This window comes from Bactrocera tryoni, chromosome 2 (assembly GCF_016617805.1).
Source record: "Bactrocera tryoni isolate S06 chromosome 2, CSIRO_BtryS06_freeze2, whole genome shotgun sequence".
NCBI classification, from domain to species: Eukaryota; Metazoa; Arthropoda; class Insecta; order Diptera; family Tephritidae; genus Bactrocera; species Bactrocera tryoni.
The window spans coordinates 80495419-80513972 of NC_052500.1; the positions used below are offsets into that span (position 1 = coordinate 80495419).

The 18554-nt window shown below is 36.8% G+C and overlaps 2 protein-coding genes across 4 annotated transcripts in view; both read left to right on the top strand.

The window, feature by feature from the left end:
• Positions 1-18554, top strand: part of LOC120767249 — a 301297-nt gene that overhangs the window by 134305 nt on the left and 148438 nt on the right. The window lies entirely within an intron of this gene.
• On the top strand, positions 11842-13846 carry LOC120767251. Its single transcript, XM_040093106.1, has 2 exons — positions 11842-12829; positions 12889-13846. Exons 1-2 carry the CDS (start codon positions 11869-11871, stop codon positions 13824-13826), a joined length of 1899 nt encoding a protein of 632 aa, XP_039949040.1. The 5' UTR covers positions 11842-11868; the 3' UTR covers positions 13827-13846.

Genomic DNA, 18554 nt, shown 5'->3' on the forward strand with positions numbered 1-18554 from the left:
TATTATTATACATACTTACATATGTATGTGTAGTATATGAGTTTATGTATTTGCAAAAGCTCTTAGGCATGCGGCCGCTGGACATTGAATGACACTTACGTTAAGAGCGGCAACATCAGCATTAACACTGTCAAACCATAAAAGCGCTCACACAGGCATACAAAAGCAAATTACAAAAACACACATTCACACATACACACATGTACCCACAAACATATCAGATGTATGTTTGTACATTGGTTTGTCTCTAAATGTATGTATGTACATGTTGCTTTGCTATTCACATTAGTAGCAGCAATATTATTAATGTCTTCATTTTCACTTTTGCCTAAACCAACATGCCAGACACTCGATGCGCAGTGTGGGTGTAGTGGTGTGCGCATCATCATGTGACACTCGTCATTACCACTAACGGATAGGTCTATGAGTTACATAAGCAACCATATACCATATATATCTATACATATATAAAGGGTATGTAATTTATAAATATATAGGGAATAGTATTAGTGTGAGACATAATATATAATTGTTTTTTTTACTTTTAAAGCTTTTATATATAAATTTCGAGTTTGAAAAAAGTCTTCTAAAGGTGGATTCTTTACGGAAATTTTATGTTCCTAAAGAACTTGCGATTTTTCTATGTTGGAATACCCCCTTAAATCCAGTCTTGAATGAATATTTTTTTACTAATGGTGATTTTTTTCTATAATTTCGATTGGTTAGTTTTCTTGGTTCACCCTAATATGCTATATATAATATAAGTTACACTTATGTCTATACTATGCGCATGTAATACCTCGCACTCATACATAAAAGAAATTTTACATGCGTGTATGTGTATGCGTGCGCCCTTTCAGTTTCCATTAATTTGGTAATTTCCTCTGCTCCATTTGCCCCTTTGATTTCATGGTATTTCGACCGCAACTTGTGCGCTTAACCATCTGCTGGTCATTGCCATTTGCAAATTGGGATTTTGGTTGCACGCAACCATTGTTGCCATATATTTGTTGAATTTTTTTTAAATAAACCAAATTTGTTTTAATAGCCCTAAACTGAGAAAACCTCACAACTGATTTGTGAGGTTTGCGTTCAAACAGCAAATTTTATTGTTTATCAATATAAATTTTTCCATTGAGTTGGAAATTTAGAGTCTGTGTAATGCATTTTCTATAATTTCATATTTTTTGTAACCACTATACTCTTTTTTTAACTGAAAAGTTCCATTTCCAATTGAATTAAATTTTTTTACAATTAATATTTCACACAAATTTGATAAATAACCTCTTTCGCGATACTTTGCTTCAATATCTGGTCAATTAGTCTTAACGACGAAATTTTTCATGGTTTTTCTAATGAATTCAAAAATTCCAAAAAAAAAAAACAAAAAGCCTGTCCCACAAAACCGACTATAGAAAGACGTAAAGTCAATAACCTCTTATATACCATTCTTTGCTCTGTCGTGCACATTTTCTGGGAAATGATATGAACGGGATGAGAATTTTAAATGTCTTCTTTTGGTCTCCTTTACAATTTATGTTAAAATAACTCTAGACTAATTTAAAGCTACAATGATGATGATCAGTTATATTTGTTGTCTACCTATCTACATTTATAAAATTCAGTAAAATTTATTTACTTCTAACTCGTGTTTTATTTTCTGATAAGATCATCGCCGAATAGTGTAAAAGACGAAAATGAATTACAGTGCTATATTCTATTCTATAAAAGTTCCTACAATTATTTGAAGTATGTTTTATGCACTTCAGGTATTTTTTGCGTAACAGTCGGAAAATCCAGCCTGCACGAGGAAACATCCCCAAATGGGTTGAGGCTGATCGACTTCCCCGGGGACCGAAATATGGTTATCTGTAGTACTAGATTCCAGCATAGAATTGAACAAGGGCAAGACGACATATCTCCTGTCATCAAACAAACAGTCATTGCACTCGCGACGTGGCTCCCACGTCACTGTTGAGTCATAACTTTGAAGTTGTAGATACTTTCGTCTATCTTGGAACCAGTGTTAACACCACCAACAATGTCAACCTGGAAATTCAACGCAGGGTAACCCTTGCCAACAAGTGCTACTTCGGACTGAGTAGGCAATTGAGAAGCAAAGTCCTCTCTCGACGAACAAAAACCAAACTCTATAAGTCGCTCACAATTCCCGTCCTGCTATATGGTGCAGAGGCTTGGACGATGACAGCAACCGATGAGTCGACGTTACGAATTTTCGAGAGAAAGGTTCTGCGAAAGATTTATGTTCCTTTGCGTTAAAAAAATTAATAGCCCAATTAGTCTGGAAGTTAGTGAATAACAATTTTATTATAATATGCTTTAAGACTTTCACATAAATCCAATCATACGGGCTCTCGCAGAATCAAATTTTCATCATGCAACAATGATGCGTTTGATAAATGTAAGGTTCTCAGCTAGATCTTTTGGCACAAGTCTAGCATTGGCGCACTTCATACTAAAACATTAACCGAAAGGTGTTGACTCGATCCATAAGAGCTGTACAGAACTCGACGATTTTCAAGTACTGGTTCCTAAAATTTTTCGATGTTATTATCATAAGATATCCTTAGAGGTGGATGGACTACAAAATGAGTAAAGTTTCGATGACTTTACGAGCTTACACACTTGACACTTAATGCTTAATTTCACTCAAATACTTTTATTTGTGATGAAGTAGATTTCCTTGAACACTGCTTTGACGTTTTAAACGATTTCGTAGCCTTTTTTGTACAAAAAAATTTAATGCTGTGTTCTAAAGTACGCTCACCAGTGTATGTTCTATTCCATTGTACTTCTTTTCATTGAGCTTCTTTCAATTTCATCCTGACTCCTAATATATAATATTTCCTAACATTTACTGCCATTCCGTTTCATTTGTTAATTTGGAATTTACTTCTTTTATACCATGAATATATCCAGTTTTCAACGAAGTTTTATAAGGTAAACGGGAAATTGTTCTTCAGTTTTTAGATATCGATCTGAAATTTTTCGCACATCCTTTACGCCACAAGAAAATGCTCAATTGTCGGAATCTCATTAGTATAATACTACCAAACAAACTGATCGATCAAAACTATGTTTAAAAAAATCTTCATTTGCGAAGGGTATTATAGCTTCAGGGCTACCTACATAAGTTAACAGTTTATTGTTTTACAATAAAGTTTCATTCCCCTTGCTCCAAGGTACCTAATTTCACCTTCGCTCTTATGTTTCATACCATTTCATTCCAGTCCAACCTAATGGACCAAATTTCATCCCACACTTTTGTGAAGCAATCACAGTTAATCCTCGAAACTTTAACCACAAAACATTTAAAGTGACTAAATTGAGCCTTCAAGGTGGATAAATCCATAAAGCAACGGTATTGAAGTGTCAAATACCCTTACGCTCAAGTGTTTCTCAACTATGCATTGAGCTATGCAAATTCGTGCGAGCAAAGTTATTGACGAGTGGCGGTGGAAGGCGCGTTCGAGCGATTAAATTAATTACAAAAACAACATTTTCACAGCCAATGCCTCGCTGAATAATTAAAACAAAATAAAAGAACCACACTTACACACACATACATACACTCAAGCACAACGCCGAAGTGTAATGAACAGCGAACCAAAGCAACAAAAAACGCTCGCTTTGAGTGGCGCTGATAGCCAATGAAGTTCACGAAAATTAGGGGTATGGTAAACGAATATCACAGAGACTGAGTGAGAGAACTCGTTAATGGAGATAGCGCCAAATAATAGCAGCAGAGTGTGGAAATGAGTGAGGAGGCGGAAGTCGAGGGGTAATTGCAGAAACATGGCTATTCAAGAGCACCGTATATAATAGCCATTTGAACTTTTGTGCTTTTGCTGTTCCTGTCGAACACAAAAGTCCGATGAACAACGAATATGAATGCCACACGACAGATAGATATATAGAAAGGAAGATAGATGGATGGATGAATGGAAAAGATGGAGAGGTGGATGCATGATTGTGCTGGTGAGTCTAACAAATTGCTGATGAGCTCATACAAAGGTGAATTGTTGACTGACTCGAGACTCGCTAAAGTGAGCATTATGTGTGCACTCGCTCGATCGGGGGCGAGGGAAGCCCAAAAAGAACTAAGGACACGGACTTTGGACGTTTTCATAATTGAAAGTGTTGTTGTTGTTGTGGGTGTAGCCATCACCATTGTGTGCTGTACACCAAAGTTGGTAGGTGTTGTTGCGCTTCACTGATTAAAGCGCGCAGCCATAGAAAGACGCCCCACACTACTTCGTTCATAACTTCTCCTTCGTGTAGCGTTCATGGAACTTAATTGAAGCGAAGTCACTCCGCTTTGGCGGAGTTAAATACAAGCGGCGGAAATATGCTTACCCGTTATGTGGCTCTGTGTGTTTTTGATTTTTGTGCTCTTTTTGGCTCGTGGAGATGAGTGCTGGCTGCTTTGATTGAGTTTCTAATTAAAACGAAAATATTTGTTTAGCTAACTTTATTTATTTTTTCGAAGATGGCACCCTCAGGCTGTTTGTGTGTGCAAATTGTTGAAGTTGCTGCTGGTTGTAGTTGGAAAAGGATTGTGTGTAGTGGTGGGGATGATAGAATACGTGTGTCCAAGTTGTTGCAAGCTAAGGATTCCAGCAGTTATGTTAAACTTCTGTTTTGAAAGCTAAATTTTTATAATTTGGCACTTTTGCGTTTTCAAATACTAGGTGGATACATTAGTCGTAGGGACTCAAACTATTTTGAGGTAAATTAAAAGTGCTAAACACTAAATGAGAAGCTTCTTTATGTACACTTTTAGACTCTCGCAAGGATCACAATCAGGAGACAAGTTGAATTCTAAGTGACTGTCAGTCTTTCAGACTGTTCGTCTTCAGTAAAACTTAAAATTTCGTGAAAAAAAACGGTTTGACGACTTGAGTAATCAGATCATTCCCTGCAGTCAACATATATAAGGATATAGTATAAAATGTTCAGTGACACCAGAACATAGCATATCCCTACTTGTTTTCAAGTTCGTTCGAAAGTTCTAGAATAATTTTTTTTAACATTATTAAACTTTTTGATTGAATGTGCTATTATTAGCACATTGTTAGCATTTGTCTCTTTATTATTATTATTATTAATTACAAGGTAATCACTTATTAGTATAATATCGATACTTTATGGAATCTTGTTTGACTTTGCTCGATTGAAAACTTTGATTGTTCAAATAGTTGTTAATCCACTTAAGACTGAAGATAACATTTTTTTCCAGTGCTCTGAAATCATCATATACTATATAGTACATCATCATATATGTATATGTATAAGTTATGGGGTACTCATTGATTGTCTGGTGATCTCTTGGGGTTTATTAGTCAGCCAATGAGACATCTTTTGTTTGTTTACCATATCTATCATAGAACTGATGTTCCTTGCGTTGCTCAATACTAAATCGTTTCTTATTTTAAGATAATATTCGATGCCCACTTTGTAATAAGAACTAGAGCTAAAGAGAGAGCTATAAATAGAAAATATATGACTAGAAATCACTATAGGAACCTTTTTAAAGAAAAGAGTTCCACAAAGACAATCTCAATGCTCTTTAAGAAGAACTAGTTCTTGGGATTAATATATTCCCTAGATCAAATTTTGAACCAAAAACCAACAGGGTGTCTTTAGAGTATTATTTAGTAAGTAACCAACCGGTAGTCCTAACACTAAAAAACATCAACACCAAAAATATAAACACTCTTGAACTAAATTTACAAATTTCTATTCAAACTCGTTGAAAGACAACTTCATTATCCTATTTTCCATTAAAACGCGGGGAGAAAACATTGCACAATTCGAAGCGATATAAATTCTCATTTAAGTAAGGCAATATTTCCAAAATTTAAACAACCTCTACTAACTATAAAAAATTTAATTCAAATACCAGCAATTAGCGAGAAACAACAATTTCCATTCGTTGCCCTATTTGGCGCCGAACATTGCTGCTTTTGTTGTGCTGTATACAACCCAATCAGTGTGGCGCTATTATGGAGCTCGCCACACTTCAGAGCCACTGCTGCACTCATAAACTCATTTCAAATAATGTTGTAGCCGCGCTCGAATTAACCGTATTTGGCAAAAACAATGCTGGGGCCGCACTGAAAATGGCGTGCATTTTCGGCTAACGGCAAATTAGTCGCACTATTTAATTTGTCAATCGCGGACTTGCAATTAATGGGGGGTTTTCGTGACACGTGACTGAATGTGCACGCGTTTGAGTGACGGTATGTCGCTGTGTTGGTGATGAAAATTAAAATTGCACAAATATTTGTGTGTTGTTAAAATCGATATGAGATTTTTAAAGCAGTGCGCACATGGCTTACTACATATATTTGTATAGTATGTTGTTTGGTAGCGCGTGAGCTGCATTACATGACAAATTGAGTGCCACCAGTGTGGGAATATGAATTATTAGTGAAAACAAAAACAAAAAGTGATTTTTTTTGATATTACTACGAAAAAATGTATGCTTAAATTGATAGTTCATGGAAATTTTTTAATATTTGGAAGTATATAAAATAGCCAACCAAAAAACTGAAATTTATCAGGCTTAGAGTGTTTAAAATGTTAGTTAAAAAATGTGGCAACCCCTTTTTAGTTATATATGAACTTCAATAATGAAATAATTTTTCTCTGACATGTAGGTATGTATGAAGAACCATATGTACACTATACATATGCTTGTAAGAATTCAGCTTTGCATAGTCCTGCCATAAGTTCTGTTACAAAATTCGGTCTTTATATAAATGATACATCGTTTTATAAAGTAAAATTTATTTTATAATGCCTATAAGAATAGAACGATTTACGAATGTTTAACAAATTGATCACCTTTTGCTTTCACACAAGCCTTCAAGAGGTTCGCCAATTGATCAATAGCAACACTCTCAGTTTTTATTGGTATTATCGACGCTGCTCGAACCAAAGCTTTTTGAAACTCTCGAAATTTCACTAGCTGTAATCCAATAGATTCAAATCTTGGTGGCCAATCATCTGCAACTGTGAAACCAGAAATATTTATTTTATTTTGTTAGTTTTTGCTTTGTGCACTGTAGCAGAATCTTGCTGTAAGTTCTAAAGCTGTCCTTTGAAAAGAGTATTGCTTAATGCTTTACCCCGAATTCTGAAACTTCCCGCTGGTACACTATTTCTCCAGTTGTAACTCAGATCGCAGAAGATCAGAAGTGTTTTTCACAGGAGGGCCCCACTAAACCATTAAGCAGCTGTTTGTGACCCGCGTCGAACTGTTGAAATAACAACTTTTGCGCTTTTAGACGTTTTTCGTGTAAATTGTGTCGGTTTGTTTATTAATAACTGCTTCACAATTTTTTAGTACTTTCATAGCCGTTGGTTGCGCGCTACTAAAAAGTGCTTATCAGAAGACTAAATCGATATATCTATTTCCCTTGACAAAAATTTTTGTTTTCCAAGGGGATTTCTGCATGCCTGATAATAATATTTGCCGCAACTGCAAGCTGGAATGAAATACGGAAATGGGTTTCCACTTTCTCTACGAATGCCCAGCACGACATAAAATATTTGGAACCCATTAGGCATCCAACCTTAAATAGCTGTCCACAAAGCATCACTGATATACATAAGTACAATGAAACAGGATAACGGGAATATAAGGTCCTATGATAGTGCATCAAAATGCGTATTCGGCGCTAACTGAGCCCATGTTAGCAGCACTCTCCCCTACCTATGTGTAGTGTCCCTAATAGGTCAGTTGAAAAGGCTAGCCTGGCACATACTACTACTACTATAAAAGTTAGATCCATATGAATTTAAGTTAGCCCTAGAGCCGGTTCATTAGTTTGGGAATTCTATCATTTTTAGTGAAGCAACTTTTGTTATTATAAAAAAATGGATAAAAAGGTATTTCAGGTGTTGATAAAATATTGCTTTTTGAAGGAAAAATACAGTTGAAGGCTCGATGAGTAGTTTCCAGACACTGCCTCAGGAAAAACCACCAGCAAGAATTTTTATGATAAGTTTAGACATGGTCAAATGAACACCGCAAACAATGAACGCAGTGGGCACACGAATGAGGTTGTTACCGGCGAAGATATTGAAAAGATCCATAAAATAATGTTTGATGGCTTTAAAGTGTTCGAGAGAACATCGCCGAAAAACGGTCGCATTTGACGAAAAAAGAAAGTGATGTTTTGCAAGACCAATGCTCGGTGTTACAATTCAGTGAAAACGATGGCAAAAATCATGAATTGGGCTCCGCATTCACGGTAATCTCCAGACCAGTGACTATTTTCTGTTCTCAGATCTCAGAAGAATGCTGGCTGGGAAAAAAATTTCGTTGACAAAATAGGTAATCGCCGAAACTGAGACCTAATTTGAAGAAACTACAATTTGGAGGGCCGCTTTAATCAAAGTATCGCTCTAGAAGGGAACTATGTAGAAGAAAAAAATGTGTTTTACTATGGTAGGCCAGGACTTTCCATTGACATATTCATTATAATAACGCTTAAAGTTTCAAAGAAGTACTTTGCCCTTCAAACTGAAGTGGAACTGTGTGACAGATGACGCTGTTGCCGTAATCTTCAAAAATCAGTTCCAAATATAGTTTAATTAAAACATTGTTCCATACTCGTTGAGATGAAGTTTTCTACTAATAAATTAACAGAGTTTAGACTAAAATTTTAATTACATTTTTCGTTAAGATTTTCAGATTTTCGAAATAAGTTCTAGCATGCGCTCAGATGTCGTCGCTTATGTATCTGTGTAAATATTTAAATATATATGTATAATTAGCACTTTTAATTAGTATGCGAGTATGTGCCCCAAAACTATTAGTTCGCATGCACTAAATTCCTCAACTCTGTGGCAAACACTTCGCGCCATAGACACACATACACAGAAACACACGCGTAATATTTTTTTCGGTTACATAAATGCGCGAGCACCGCAAGTGGCAGATTTGCACGAGAAAAATCACACGAATGTGTAATAAGCGAATGCTAAAACAATCAACTTATATTCTCAGGTAGCAAAAGTGCAGCAACACACATACGCACACATACTAATCAGCATTTACAGCGCGTTTGTGTGTGTGAGTTTGCACTTTTCATCGGCGCTTTGCAAATTCTATTTTTATGCTTGCTCGCTTATAGTCACATATTTTCGCGCAATGTGCCAGCGCTACTGTTGTACATAGGCAGGCGATGTTGCATGCAACATATTGCCGCAACACCGAATGCCAGCGCTGTGAATGATTTGCGGCATCGCATGTCACGTTGATTGTGTTACTGTGTTACATGCTTAGCATGCGAGCGAGTATGAATTTGGCATAGTTTTTTTCAACTCGATTTAACAAAAATGCACACACACACACACTGAAGATGGAAGCATGGAAGATTGTATGTTAGCATAGCGCCTCGATGCTGAAGTGTGAAGAATTAGCAACTTAGTGCAGCACTCATGGCTAAACATTAATTACAATTGCACAACAATTGACTGTGCAATCAGTGATGGCAAAACACACACACACACAAGCATGCATACAAATATACATGTGGCTGGACCGACATCTCTGTCTGGCTGTAGCGCATTAATGCAGAGTATCTAAATGTGCTAATGGCTCGATTGTGGCGCTTAAAAATTATATAAAATGGCATATCATGGCGCCGCGTTTAAATTTTCGCTTTTGTGCAATCACTAAATTGCTTGGCATCTTATTAGCGTTACGTGTATGAGCATATACTTTTGTCCTAAGCATTTCCTCTACTTGAGATAGACCATAAACAACACGGTTTTTTCTCGTTATACTGGCTTAAAATTGCTTTTCATTTGATTAAAGAAGTTCGAAAAGAAAAAAATATGTGAAAACTTTTTCTAGTTATAAAAGCTTATATCACCGAAACTTTCACACTTTCAGCAATTATAATATCAATTTAGTTACAAATAATGAAACGAAAAAGTTAAACGTACATCTTGAGTATATAATTTTTATTTCGACCTCTATGCCACTGATATAAAAATGATTTTTTAATTGACCAAAGTCAATGATTATGACACAGCTTCTCACAGAACCTACTAAGCACTCGTGCAGTCTACATGAGTTGCGAAAGCTTTGCTGGTATGAAAGCTAGTCTATTCAAAGCTTTCATTTTTCATGAACCAAAGATTTTTGAGATCTCTGTTCGTTCTATTTTTTGTCTAACAAAAAAGTTTTTCTAGTTGACATAAGTCAAGCCTGTGAGGATATATCTGTCATGAAACGGCTTCTCCTAGAATCTACTAGCCCTTTTTGGAATGTATAACACACGAAAGCGCTTGCTTGTATGAAAGCTGGTATCAATAAAGCTCTCATTTTCCACTGTAAGTTTGGGGAAGTGATCGTTTTGTTATAGAATTTAAACTGATACAAAATCTGTTTGTCTAAACACTTGTCAAATTTAGTGGTACAATTTTTTCGCTAAATTTTGGTAATTGGTGTCTCTATCTTCGCTTTCGCATTAACTTAACTTCGAACAATGAAGCATTAAGCTTTCACAACTGAAAGTTCATAGATCAAAGTGGGGCGGTAAATCCATCTGAAGCATCTATAAGGTAAGTTTGATAAGATTGTATGGCTAATCTTAAGAGACGATCACGCTTAAATTAATTATCTTTTATAATATATAGAACTGTAGTTATTTGATTTTTAGAGTCGATAAAGTACCTCGCACTGTACCGATAGTTGCTCAGTACTGATCAAACTCCATTCAGACTCAGCTGTCTAATAATAACCCGCAATAAGACAGTTGTAAGATGCGGTAGCTAACCCGTGTAGAACCTAGGGTCACGGCTAAAACAGGGTAAGCTTCAGCGGAGCCCCTACGACATATTCGGTTTAAAGAATCGCTAAAGTCTAATTGGAGCGTCTGTTCACCAGAGGTTCAAAAGCGACAGCCGTCGATTTAGAAGCAAGCGACTCGCTATATAAATGTGTACCAAACTTTATACCACTAGCGAGGTTGTACGTTAGATTTGGGACAGGCCACTTAGAAACCACTATCAATGAAAAAGAGACAACAGCCTCGGATGAAAAATCTCACTATTGATGATAATTATTGCAAATCTATTAAGGAATATCATTTAAGGGCATGAAGCAGGAATGTCCGGCCCCTAAATTGGGAGAACCAGTTGCCCAGCTGGTTGATGTCCTCATAAGAGTAAACGCTGACATCACCGCCATCCAAGAAAGATGGGACAAGGACGGAGACAAGTAGTGGGAGAAAGGCTCAGTCATCGAGTCCTCACATTCACTCCAGTCGAAGAGCGTCTAGCCACAATCGGCATTAGAGCAAAAGTTTTCACGCAAAACACTGATTTACCTGCATGCTCCGACCGAAGAAATTAACGATAAAACCAAAAATTCCTTTTATGAGCGCCAGGAGCGCGCTTATGATAACTGTCCTCGCCACGATGTCAAACATCTGCGATTTTAACGCCAGTGTGGACAAAGAACTTCTTTGGTACATTAAATCAAAATATGTCTGTAATTCTAGCTTCCGGATGTCTCTGCATTGAATGAAGAACACCACATAAGAATACTTTCGATATTTGGATTATATGATCCGAACTTTTATCCGAAGTTGAAGATCACAAAGTCTACATAAAGTAGGCGCTCTCATTAACTCAACATTAGTACTCACTTCAGTGACTTCACTGACTTTTCACAATTGACAGAGAAAAATGTGTAAGAAAAATATTGGTAAACAATTTGAAGTGACACAAAACATCAAAATAATAATAAAACAAATAAATAAAATTGGATTCTTATAAAGAAAATTTGGAGTCTTTCGAAATTATTTTTGATTATTATAAAGAATGGATTTTAAAAGAGATAATAAGCAGACTACAGAGTCAGAAGATGAAACAAAAGATGATGACGAGGACGCCGAATCAAATAGTTCACGGCAAGCTGAGAACACAACAGCAGCCGAACGCATCAAAGAAGCTGAAAAACTAGATGACACTGAAGATGACGAGGATTACGGCTTACATGTGGTCTCCAGCGTTAAAGAATTTAAGCCACCAACCCCCGTAGTGACACTCGAAGGTACACATACGACAGCCACAACCACCGAGTCGTTAGCGAGTGTAGGGAACACCGATAGAACACAAAAGCAGGTTAATTTCGAACAGGTCATGGAAGAGCTGGGCATGCCGACGCCGTCTACCAGCAAGGTGGTGGATAATGTGCGAGAATACGTGAAACAGATTGAAAGTCGCTTAGAAGACTATGGAACTGGTGTTTGTTCTTCACCACGATATGCGACAACGCCACAAGCCAGCGCCGCACAAATTATAGACGTGCCAAGGGAAACGTTGAAATTGGAGACCATCAAGGGAGCATCAGAGTTGAGTTTTACCAGCAAGCTTAGTGAAGAGTTTGCGGCTTTCACAGAAGTTGAACGTATGGCACACGACGAAGTGGAACGTATTGTGGCGGAGAACATTTCGCCAGCGTCGAAACGTTTGACCGAAAGACCCGACTTTCAACAGGTGGAGCGCGAAAACCAAGAAATTGCTGAACGCTTTCGACAAATAATGGAGATGTTCGACAGTTTTACCAAAAATTTGGAGAGTCTCGAAATGCCTGGGCTACAGACAGCTGAGGAAATTGCGGAAAATGCAACATTGCCATTGCGTAGGCGTTTAAGCTCTAAGGGCGTACGCAGCACGGAGCAAGCTAGCGAAGCGGCTGTTAGCGCAGCATCAGCGGGTAGTGTTTCCAATGAATTTTATTTGGAGGTGCACGGTGAAAGCAAAGACGATGTTAGAAAAGGTAAGATACATTAAAAAGTTGAGCCAAATGAAAGAAAATTTATGTGTCCGTACTTGTAGAAGCGCCAGCAGAGCAAAGCAATGCGCACAAATCCTGCAACACACCCAGCAACAACGCCTATCGGCAAAAATCCGAAGCTGGCTTGGATCCAATGTACCGTGATATGGCCACTACAATCAGTGGTTTGGAGCTACTTGATGAGCGTAAGCCGACTGCTGCAGATCCATCGCTTTATGCAGCACGCATATTACCCGTGCAAAGTCTCACCACTATTGGCTGTCAGACTTCTACCGACTACTTCGCAGTGCAAATGTCACCGATGGAAACTAGCTCCTACAGCCGGTTACCCTCCACCATAGCAAGAGATCTCTCACAGACAGAAGATGATATTATCAATGCGCTCATAATTGATTCCAGGACCGAACCACCGACTAGTTCTGCTGCCGCAGTCACTACCACTTACAACGACATTACCGAGACCAGCGAGATCAACATCGTACAGTCTAAGAGTAATTTTCCTAGCTCTGCCGGTCAGTCAGCGTTGGTGAAGATACGTGAACCGCCGACTACAGTCGACTTAACACAGGATCCGAATGCACCACGTGTCACCTCCATACTCACCGACGACGCCGGTCAAGTTGGTAGCACTACCGATGCGCCCTGTGAACGCACCTACCACACCATACACATCGAGGCCAACTCTTCGCCCTCCTCGAGTGTTCTGCGTCGTCCACCGCTATGCACACGTCTCTGGAATGTCATCACTGATTTTTGTGCCGCAGTCTGCCTATGTCTACAGGTTAATAAGGATTGTCTTTTCTGTTTGGGTTTCTTTATTGCATTCGTTGTGAGCGCTTCATTCTTAACGGCTTTTTTCTATCGTACTTTGAGTATTAATCCACACCTAGTACAAGTGCCAGCAGGTTCACAAAGCTTTGCAAGTCATGCTAACGCTTTGCACATAATACAAAATGACAACACTTTGTATGGGCTGTGAGAGAGGGAGAAGGAGAAAGAGCGGAAGTTAAGCCACAGCCCAAAGTTTACCGTTGGAAAAGTAAAATAAGTAAAGTAAAGCATGCTTTAAAGCTTCGGCATAATCGAAAGCTTATTTCACTTAAGCTTTCACTTATCGTAATTATGTGTATCTGCTGTGCTCGTGTAAGCTTTGGTGTGGATTACAGGTGTCTGTTTGATATTCGAGTTTAATCTGTGTGTGCTTTGTAAATGTATGTGTATGTATTGTATGTATAATTTTGGTATAAGCGTTTGTGTACTTGTAGCCATTTACATTTATATGCATGTAACCATTGTAATCTTCTGTATACGCGAATATAAAATTATTCCCATTGTTGAAGTTAAGTTGGTTTGTTCTAATTTGAGTTTTTCTTTAAGCTTTAAAGCTTTAGTTTTTACACATTACACAAATTTTCCTTAAAGTTGGATTGCAGATCAAAAATGCATAAAAAATTCGAAGGCTTTAGAAAGCTTTTATGGAGTAGACGTTGAGCTTTTATAGAACACTTGCTCGAAGATTGCTCTCAAAAAAGTATTATGTTTGGAGATTGAATAGCTTAGGGTAAAAAACAAAAATCACACTCAAAGGAAGAGCTGGGTTCTTCTAAAATGGCGCATTTTATTTTTTGAATCCTAAACATAACGAAGTGTTTTATTCACCAGTTTTATTTATTGCCTCGGGAACTTTAAGTGTTGAAGTGAAGTGTTTTTTTTCACTCTCGAACCAAATACACTCATTTGTTCGCTAGTTTTACTTTTTTTAAATCCGAATTAAATGAGTGTTTTATTCGCGAATTTGCTTCTTTTCTTTCGCGAACTTAATTAGATGTTTTATTCACGAGTTTAATTTTTTTCACACGCCAAAATAGGATATTTTTATTTGCTAACTGTATTTTTTTCGCTCATGAACTTTAAACGAGTTTTTGATTCACTAAATTAATTTTTTTTTCTCTCGGGAATTTAAAGAAGAGTTTTTATTCGCGAGTTTGGTTTTCACTCCAGGACTAATGAGTTACTTTTTTACTGGCGAGTTTAAATATTTTTTAATTGTATGATTGAATTGTTTACTCTCAAGTGTTTGAAACGCGAGTTTCATTTTTTCACTCGCGAACTGAATTAGTGGTTTGCTTCCGAACTAAAAGGAGATTTTTATACTTATGCTATACTATATTATATATTATATTGATTTTTTTTAATTTAGAATTTAGAGATTTTTATTAGTCAGTTTTTTTTAATTACTCGTGCACTTAAACGAGAGTTTATTAAACAAAAATTTTATTTTTTTACTAGACAACTTAAAGAAGATTTTATTATTTGCCACTTTTATTGTTTGACTAAGGAAGTGGGAAAACAATTCTATTCCCAGTTCTTATTTTTTTACTCGCCAGTGTAATTTTCTAAACAGTACCGTAATTGAATCTGTTCTTTCACAAAGAGAAATATTATTTCAAATAAATAATACATTGTAGTTTATCTGCACCACTCATTAATATATTCCCTTATAGGTATATTCAAGCCACTAGCAGTTAGCAGCCTATAGCATCGCCAGTGAAGTGCTTTTCAGTTGCTTATAGTTCCCAACGAGAGACAACCAATTCACAGCTGTAACTTTAAGTACCTTTCCAGCGCCTAACAATGCATGCGTGTTGTTGTTTGTGTGCGAAAGTGTTTTTGTCTCCACAACAGCACTTCAGTTGTGCTGCAAAGTGAACGTGCCACAGCTAAAAATGAAAAGTTCTCTGAATGGCACGCTTGCTGCCTTTGTGTGTTGTGTTTGAGCTCAAGTGCTCGAGTTGCTGAAAAATCTGAAATCATTCGCACTTGCAACTCTGTTGCCAGCCAGTCAGCTTGCTAGCTAGCTTATTATCAAAAACTTTTCATGCACGTAACACTTCTCTTTCACATTTTTTGGGGAAGCCAAGCAACTCTTTACTTTCATGCGCAGTTTAATGATGCAACAGGATATAGCTCTTCAGTATAATTGGTTGTGTTCATTGTCACTCGGCGGGTGCTGTCCAGAGAGATTGTGTCTGAAGTGCTTTCAAGTAGACAAAAATGTATTGTATGATTGAAAGGCAAGAACTGAGTTTTGGTTTTGTTTTTAAATAAAGAAAAATTATATGTAGCACCACAGGAACTTTGTTGTGAGTAAATGTTGGTGAAGGGGATGAGGCCTCAGTTTTCTGGAAATTTGTTTTATTTTATTTCTATTTTCCTCAAGTTGAGGTTTATTGCAGCAAATTTCGACCGAAGTTGCGAGAAGAAGATTTAGTGTGAAGGAAATATTTTTCCAGCAATCTTCCCGTATATAGGATTTTGCAAATTGATAAAAGAATTATTAATTCAAGTAGTCCGATGGATATTATCTGAGCTATATAACTTCTTCAATTATTTTTCGTGCTTAGATTATTAATTTAAGAATTATTTATAATATATTATATTTCTCAAGACTCTACTAGAAGCTGTTATAGACCAAAAAACTTCGCTCTCCAAAAGTGTATTATACTCCAAACAAGGTGTATTAAAATCGCCACAAAGTTAGTAATACCTCGAAGAAAACGTCGGCGACCCTGCAACATATGTATCCTATCAAAATCAAGTCTTTGTATGAAAAACTTTTTTATTTAACAAGATATCTTCAAGAATTACCATTCGCGACAACCGATAGATTATCTAAAGAAATTGTTTAGATCGAACTACTATATCACGTAGCTGCCATATAAACTGGTCGATAGAAAGCAAGTTCGTTCTTGTATGGCAAACTTTTTTGTTTGACAATATATCTCTACGAAATTTGACCTGATGTATTACCCGAAGCAACCCTACATTCTCCAAAGAAATTTCTCAGATCGGTCTACTATAGCATATAGCTGTCATATAAACTGACCAATTGAAAGCAAGTTCTTGTATGGAAAACTTTGTTATTTTACAAGATATGTTTACGAAATCTGGCATGCATTATTTTCTAAGTCAATGGTACAATCTCCAAGTAAATATTTCAATTCCAATTACCACAGCATCTAGCTCTCATATAAACTGACCTTTAAAAATCAAGATAAAAAGTATTACATAGTTAATATGCCCGACTTTGTTTGTCTGTGAAAGTATAGCTTCACTTCGTTCGTCAATCTCGTATCCTGTATTTTTTTAACACACTGAGATACCGCTCATAACTTCCTAATATCTTCATACATACACACTGTATTTATATTAGAAATAGCGTCACTTGCTTGAAGTCGCCTTGAAAATGCTGCCCATTGATTCTCATTTATTCCTATTACCTGCTTCCGTGCTGCTAAAATATCTATTTCAGTTTTGTATAGTTTTGTATTATTCCGTTACATTACGCATTTTAGCTGTATTTCCGACAATCGAAAAAGCATTTGCATTCATTTTTGTTCATCATACGCCCCAACGCACAGCGCCAATCAGCTTTCTTATGCAATTGCAGTAGGGTTTAGCTATAGTCGGAGCACACGCGCATACATTTATATGCATTATTCGTGTTTGCATATGTGCGTGTGTGTGTGACAATTGCATTTCAAATTTCAATTCATTTGCTTTTCCCATTTCCTTTGCTCATAGTTTTGCTTAGCCAATGCATTTACTATAGCAATTTTGTGCTGTTTTGTTATTGTTGTTGCTATTGTTGTTGTATTGTAATTTCAAAATCATGTTTGCATTGCAAATAACTGCACAAACCGTTTGCATTAGTTAGCAATTTTCTAATTCACTTCTAAATGCATGCTAAATTTTTATTTTCTGCAAAATTTTACTCAGACTTGCATTATCTAAACATTTTCGAATGCATATGTGTGGGAACAGTAGCTATATAGGTTGCTTAGTATCAAAATGTGCGCACTTTGCTTTGCTAAAATGATTGCTTGTCAACGCTTTTCTTACTATTAGCATACATACACCTACTTTTTACACAGAAAATGTTTACCGATATTTCCAAGTAGCATTATTTCTGTAAAAAAAAGTTTTTCGTATGTATTGCATAGTTTTAGTGTTATTAAAGTAAGACATTACCGTTTCTCTAGGAAATTTCGCATTTACTGTTCTTTAACTGCTTCACGAGGTCTTTAATTTGCACTCATCCTCAATCACAAGCCACAATCTGCCCAGCACACGCCCACATATTTAGTTGAGCAAGCAAAAACAGCATCCATGCTCTCACTCACATCCATAGACTATAAATTGTTGCGCTAATCACAGCCAAAGGTGCCATTAGCAATAACTTCTCACCTATGCGCAAAGTTCTAAGTAATGCAAAAAGTAGAAATCCACTAAAATATTGCATACTTACAGGCGTATATGCTGCAGCATTAAGCGCTGATAAATGACCACGTCGAAGTGAATAAATATAGAGCTTATACTGCTGGTGTTAGGCGAAAAAATACTGAAGTGTGCCGCTTAGCTACTGTTTATGCTGCGATAGCTCGAAATTTATGTGAAATGCTAAAGCGCCAAAAAGTATGTGTTGAAGAAGTAAGAAAGGGCTAAGTTTGGGTGCAGTCGAACATTTCATGCCCTTGCAACTTGCGAGTATTAATGCCAGAGAAGTATCTTCACATATTGCCCAATATATGCGATCTAAGGTCACCCGGGAGTCTGAAAATCTTTATATTAGGTATAGTATATAGAGCCTGCAGGAAGTACTGACCCTATTTGTTGCACACAGCCATATTACTATCAGGAAAGGATT